General features: G+C 50.9%; 1 protein-coding gene across 1 annotated transcript; it reads right to left on the reverse strand.

The window, feature by feature from the left end:
- Positions 1 to 5,375: 5,375 nt before the first annotated feature.
- Positions 5,376 to 6,756, reverse strand: LOC133218217 (adenylate cyclase type 10-like). Its single transcript, XM_061364412.1, has 3 exons — positions 6,210 to 6,756; positions 5,721 to 5,828; positions 5,376 to 5,562 (listed from the first exon to the last, which is right to left on the reverse strand). The coding sequence occupies exons 1-3, from the start codon at positions 6,435 to 6,437 to the stop codon at positions 5,380 to 5,382; spliced, it is 519 nt and encodes a 172-aa protein (XP_061220396.1). The 5' UTR covers positions 6,438 to 6,756; the 3' UTR covers positions 5,376 to 5,379.
- Between the last annotated feature and the right edge of the window lie 44 nt (positions 6,757 to 6,800).

Consider the following 6,800-nt stretch of genomic DNA (forward strand, 5'->3'; position numbering starts at 1 on the left):
AGAGTGTTGCAGTGTGTGAACATGCAGTAACTGATGGCAGGCACTGCCTGCTGCCTCCTGGGGTCCTTTTGTGCCTCATCCTCCAGCCACATTTACGATGGCCTTTATGGGTGCCAGATGTCTCCTTGCTGCTGCTCTCTGCCACTGGGGCAGCACTGGGCTGCAGCTGTGGCTGGAGGCACCAAGACTGTGGCAGCTCAGGGTGCTGGCTGCAGGCTCCAGCCTTCACATGTTCCAGCCCAGAGGCCTTGGATGACCCCTGCTTGCTCACCCCACCTTCCTCAGCACTGCCTGACTCAGCTGCCCTCCCCAGCTGTGTTCTGCGTGGGTACCAGCACTTCTTGGCTGCTCTCTTCTGCCTGCAGCACCTCATCTCCGCATCTACATATGCCTATGTGAGCAGCACTGCTGTATGCTGTGTGCTGGCCCCTGTCTGGCCCTGTCTGCCAGCACTGACCTACCTGTTCCAGCACCAGTGTGTGCTTCTCCAGGATGTTGTAGCTGGTGTCCGCATGGCCATGGGCAGCCACATCAAAGGTGACCTCTGTCTGCACTGCCTCATCCTTCTGTTCCTGGGGAGAGGTGCATCACTGACCTGTGGGTGCCCAGCACTGGGATGGTGCCCAGAGTGTCAGTGGGGCCCTTAGGAGCTGCAGTCTTTCAGCTCTGCTCAGCTGGGTCTACTGGGCCATGCCAGCCATGCCTGCCCCATGTCTAGGGTGCTCCATACAGGGTGAGGTGCTAACTCGTCCCACATGTGGCTGGCAGGATATATCCTGCCTGTCCCTGAGCACTGATCACCAGCAGTTCCCACATGCAGGCTGCTGGGCAGGCATGGTGCCTTGCCCAAGATGTAAGCACATGGCCAAGGGTTGGGGACTCCTTCAGCCTGGCCTGTGCCACCCTTCAGCAGTACCTTGCCCATCACCACCTGGCACTGCTGTCTCACAAAGACAAACTCCTGCTGCTGCTGCTCCGCTGTGCTCTCCTGGTGCTGCAGCTGCACCAGCAGCTGATGATTCATGCCTCTGCAGAACTCTAGGTCCAGCTGCAGTGCCTGTATGGACGCTTGTATAGCCCATCAGCTGGATGCACGTCCCCACCACCCTGGGCTTTGAAAAGAAGAAATGTGCTGTCATGCTCATCAGCGGAGAATAAAGTCATGGGAAAAGCCAGCAGCAGCAGTAGAATTCTCCTGACATCACCATCAACTGACCCTGACTTCCCTCTGATCATCATCCCAACATAGAATGAACTTTGACAAAACTAGGTGAGCTCAGGGGAGCAGGGGGAGGAAGAATGGGGAGGAACGAGCTAGCGGCTCTGTGGTTCCGGGTTACAGGCTCAGCTTAAACCACAAAATACAGTTATTACAGTGAAGGATGATGGAATGGGCTAACACTCAAACTGGAACGGAGGAATGCCCTAAACCCAACCTAAGTCATTTTCTTAAAAATCATAAAGAAACCAGCTAGGGAAGTTAAAGGGGGAGAGGGCAACGGGGGGAACCCCAAAAGGTATGAATATAGCTTGGATTTGGTGCTAAAGGGGATCCTGCTGAGCCGCAAGACCCAACCATTTCTCCCTCTGAACATACTTTCTTGGTGTTTTACTGGCTGCTGGGAGGTAACAGCTCCCTGGGGAAGCAATATTCACCCTTCATATGGGAAAAATGGAACTGGATCAATAATCAAGGTTAATGCAGCCTGCAAAATGCACAGGGAAGAGGCACAGCGAGTCTTGCTGTGCTTGAAGCTTCCCTGAAGCTGTTTGTTCAGGTCAGCTCTTCCCTCTGCTTTGTCTTTCCCCCCAACCCATTTCAAGCCCCTTCCCCAGTTACCCCCAAAAGCACCCCACACCACCGGCTCCCACTCAAACCTTCCCCTTCTGCTGTTCCACAGGTTCCCAAAACCTTTATTTCACACACAACCCTTTCCACCGACTTCCACATCCCCACACACTCTCCTCAGCGAGAGGCACCCTCCCTACACCGCATCTCTGAACCTCTGCAGCCACCTACAACCCTGGGAACAGCATTTTCGCTAGGGGAAACCCCTTTCAGTTGGAGCTAATGTAGACCTGCAGGTTCCTGGAAATCTGGGAGCAGTGTTTCCCTCAGGAGCCCCCATCACCTCAACCCCTCTCTCATCCGAGAGAGCCTTTCCCTTGTTTCCACCTTCTTTCTGCACCTCAGCCCTGGGGCATCCCCCTCAGACTGTTCCAGGGGTCGGAAATACCATCTCAGATTCAACTTTTCCTTGTTACATCTCGCTCAGTTCCCCCTTCTTGTTTTAGCAATGCAGGATATACATGTCTCTCGAAAGCTTGGGATAACATTCACTGCATGCATTGTAACAAACAAGGTACAACATATACGATGGCAAAGAGGACAAGCAAAACGATCAATCCTCCTTTAATAGCCACCCTTCACCAGTTCCGTTGCCCTTCTCTGGACCCACTCCAGCACCTCCATAGCTCTCCTGTAGTGAGGGGCTCAGAACTGAACATAGGACTCAAGGTGCAGCCTCACCAGTGCAGGGGGATGATCACTGCCCTGCTATGGCCAGCCTACTGCTGCCTTCCTTCTACCAGGCACATATTGGCTGTTTACCATCACACTACATAGAGAGGTCAAAGAGGAAGTGAACAGACATGACCATGGAAGTGACTGGTGTCAGTCTGGGGACTACTCAGGCTCTTCTCAGCGGCCCACAGAAGGAGGAGCTGTGAAAGAAACATATCCTGGGGCTGAAGCAGTATGTCTTCTCTCTCTTTCAGACAACATCTAAGTCAGTGTCTGATGCCTTACAGGTATTGCAGTGCTGTGTTGCATATTACATGTAACAGCACTGAACAGCACAACCAGATCACCATGCAAAACACAAGGCACATCTTTAGTTTTACAGGTGTTAGGCCCTCATGAGCATTCCTGACAGTTCTAAGCCTTTTGCAAAGATCAAAAGACTTTCCAGAAGATCTGAGAAAAACCTGGGGTATTCATATGCCATCGTTGTAGTTTCTGAAAGAGGAAAAGCCTTTCAAAGGCACTGCAAGAAAGACCCTTCTGAATGATCTGTGCTCTGTGAGAGAGTCTAAAGGGCAAGAAGTGGAAGAAACCAGGCCTGCCATTACAGGCCTTTTGCTAAAGCTTGAACCGAAGTGACACCCCTACAGCATTCTGGTTCAGAGTCTGTGTAGTGACACATAAAGGTAACTCGCAGCCTTGCTGATTAGGACATGCACTCTATCCCACTGCTCCATCAGATTATCCATTTATGAATTTGCCTTTACAGGAGCTGCACAGCAGACTTGACTTCCACTGCTTTCAAACAGTGCCACTTCCTGGTTTAATCAAAGCACTGGACTTCCTCATTAAAAATAAGCTGGGATGTGAACTAGACATGTTGCCCTAGGCAGGAATCAGTTCAGGAACGTAGCCTGCACTGCTCTAATGGGCTAATGTCCTAGGTCTGAAAGAGAGGGTGCCTGAATCAGGAAAAGGTCTGATATTCTCTTTTTGAAGTTTGTCCATATCCTGAGGAAAGTATCAGTAACTGTTTTGTGAGCAACCCAACCAGCCCCAAATACTCCATTTAATCTTCCTGACTAAATTTGCTTAACAGCATGCTTCAAATGTCCCCAGCTAACTCCCCAGGGCAGATGGGAGAATCTCTGCTCATTAAAAAGCTAGTTAGCCTTTTGAATTTTACACCTTTCTCCTATCGTCTTATCACTTCAGATATTCCTCCATACATTTAAATAAAATGCACAACTATGAAAAATCCAGGGTTTGTTGCTGGCTTCCCATAGCTGAGTGCACTGCAGGCATTTAAACTGAGTGTTTTCTAGGGCCAATGGTTAATTTAAGCAGATATTACTGTGAAATCTCACACAATCATGCAGTGTCTCTCTAAGGCAGGCAATAGTCAGCTGCATGCTGAAAAATCTTTGAATGTGAAGGGACACATGAATATTTAATAATTTGTATGTATTGCTTCTTGTGGTACTGCAAATATTTGGAGAATATCATCTTTCTCCAAATGTAAGATAGATGGTGCTAATGAACTATATGGTCATTTCCAAGCCAGCATCGTAGCTCCTGCAGGCTGCTGACAGATAGAAGTCCACCGCCCTGTCTGTGCTTGCCCTCATGCGCGCTGCCAGGCAGGAAAGCCTCCATCCAACAGAAGTGCCCTCCATCCTGAAGAGGTGCTCCAGTAAGGAAAGACAGCGGCTCTGCCGCAGCAGCCAGGCGAGCTTCTTCTTCCTGCCAAGCAAGAGAAATTGCTAGGCCCAGAGGCTCTAGGAAAAGTGGTATCACCCTCTGAGCCTCCTCATTACCCCCGGTATCAATATAGGCTGGGAGATGAAGGGATTGAGAGTACTCCCAAGGAGAAGGATTTGGGGGTACTGGTGGATGAAAGATTGGATATGACGCAGCAGTATGCACTTGCAGCCCAGAAGGCCAATTGCATCTTGGGCTGCATTCAAAGGAGCGTGGCCAGCAGGTCAAGGGAGCCCCTCTACTCTGCTCTGCTGAGTCTCTCCCTGTAGTCCTGTGTCCAGCTCTGGAGTCCTCAGCACAGGAAAGACATGGACATGTTGGAAAGGGTCCAGAGAAGGGCCGTAAAAATGATCAGAGGGACGGAGCACCTCTCTTGTGAGAAAAGGATGGGAGAGTTGGGGTTGTTCAGCCTGGAGAAGACTGGGGATACCTTATTGAAGCCTCTCAGTTCTTAAAAGGGGCCTATAAGAAAGATAGGGAAAGACTTTTTAGCAGGGCCTGTTGCAACAGGTTGAGGGGTGATGGTTTTAAACCAAAAGAGGGAGATACAGGCTGGATGTGAGGAAACAAATTCTTTGTAATGAGGGTGGTTAAAGACTGACAGTGTTCTACCACCCTCACAGGGAGGTTGTAGACACACCATCCCTGAAGACATTCAAGGCCAGGCTGGATGTCGTTCTGGGCAACCTGACGTAGTCAAAGACGTTCCTGCTCATTGCAATGGGGCTGGACTAGATGACCTTTGAAGGTCCTTTCCAACCCAAACCGTTCTATGATTCTGTGATTCTCACACCTCAGCTCCTCTTACTGCTCCTTCTCCATGCCCTGGTCCTGCCTCCAGCCCCCACCCCTTTTCAGTACAGCTCTCTGTTCCCAGCCAGCACCAATCCATCATCCCTGGCTGCAAGCTGCTTTGATACCCTAAGGTATGCTTTGTTCCCAGGGCCTCACAGCGAGGGAGGGAGGAACTCTATCATTCCCTGTTCTATCCTCACATCGCTCTGTGTGGCCTCAAGCCTCGTCAGGTCTGTGCCCATATGCCTGTGACCAGGTAGGAAATAACTCTTTCTCCCCTGGGTTCTTGGTCCTGTTTCTTACTGGGCCTTCTGTGGAAGGGAAGATGCTCCTCTGGCAACATAAGCGGCACACTGTAATTTTTCCACCTGAGACCTGACAAAGTCTTCAGTGCGGTTCCGGGGAAATGGCCTTCCAAGCAGGCTCAAAGACTTTCTGATCATTTTCTTTGCCAGCTCCATGCGTCCCACAGCACAGCAGACCTGCCCAGGAAAAGGGAAACATTCCGATGTGGACTAGATGCCCAAGAGACTGCAGGGATCTGCCAGTGGCCAGAGATGCCAGAGCTCTCCTGTCCACTGCATCCGAGGAAGGCATCCAGCTCCATCACTCAGGAGATCCCTCCACACCTCCCCTTTACCTCCCCTTTGAGGCTGAAGAAGGTGGCATCTTCAAAGCGGGATATTACATCCGCTTTATTCTTCAGAGAGTTCCTCAGGATATCCGCTTCATTCAGCTTCCTGAGGGCCTTTGTGCAAGCACACGGAGAGCAGGTGAGATTAGTGCAGAGCCCATGGCTACCCTTGCCCTCCCCCATCGCCTCTGGCATCTGTCTTCAGAGGGTCTGTTTCTTCCCCTGGTGATACCCGCACAAACACAGTCATTTTTTTGACTGTGTGCCTCAGAGCACAGGCACCACTGATCCTTCAGGCCTCCTCCCTGCTAATGCCCCTCATGCTAAGGGCACAGCATCCAATGTCTCTTCCCACACAAGAGGCAAACCAAAGGAAAAAGCGAGGCTCAGAGTTCAACATCTTCCTTCCAAGGCCCCACAAAGTCATGTTCTAGTGCAACGCAAACTTGTCTTGCCCAGAGCCAGGCAGGACACACTGCAAGCAGAGCAACTCACCATGTAGTAGTTGGAGACATGCAGGTAGGCAGCTGCAGTCTCCAGAAGATAGTAAAAGGCTCTGGCAGCATTGCCCAGTGTTGTGTAGTGGTGAACCAAAGGCACAAGCACTGACTCCACGATGCCTTTGCAGTCACACGAGAGCGCATTGTTGTCCTCTCTGTCAGTCGCACTACCCAGAGGACAGTGCCCAGGGGAAGAAGAAAGCAAAGAATACAAGGGTATCATCTAGAGTGGTCTTCCTTCCCAGAGATAACATCAAAAGCCTTTGTGCAAAGCAGAGCAGGAGGCCACAGACAGGTACTACTCATACGAGTCCTTTGGGAGCAGGGAGTAAGGAAGAAGCTAGGCTTTCTGTCACTTCCCACAGGCAAACCACCTGAGCCCTTGTGGTGGCTTTTTCCCTGTAGATTTTGCAGTACTACTCTGCAGGAACTGGAAAGCAAGGGCTGCTTCAGTGTAGCACTACTTCGACACTGAGCCACAGGCTTCCTTAAGCACGCTCTCATCTCCACAGCCCCCTCCTCTCAGCTCCCACCCCACAGAAAGCCTCTTTGCTAAGACAGAGTCACAGCTGACAGCCAAAAGCCA

This window comes from Neopsephotus bourkii, unplaced genomic scaffold (genome assembly GCF_033783945.1).
Source record: "Neopsephotus bourkii isolate Nb327-2 ecotype Australia unplaced genomic scaffold, CSIRO-AGI_Nbou_v1 NB_1233, whole genome shotgun sequence".
In the NCBI taxonomy this organism is placed as follows: Eukaryota; Metazoa; Chordata; class Aves; order Psittaciformes; family Psittacidae; genus Neopsephotus; species Neopsephotus bourkii.

Excerpts from the sequence above, each read along its gene's own strand:
- LOC133218217 (XM_061364412.1), bottom strand. The coding sequence starts at position 6,437 with ATGATACCCTTGTATTCTTTGCTTTCTTCTTCCCCTGGGCACTGTCCT. Across the intron at positions 5,829-6,209 it reads ATGTCTCCAACTACTACATG|GCCCTCAGGAAGCTGAATGA; the intron begins GTGAGTTGCTCT and ends GCTTGCACAAAG. Across the intron at positions 5,563-5,720 it reads TCTTCAGCCTCAAAGGGGAG|GTCTGCTGTGCTGTGGGACG; the intron begins GTAAAGGGGAGG and ends TTTCCTGGGCAG.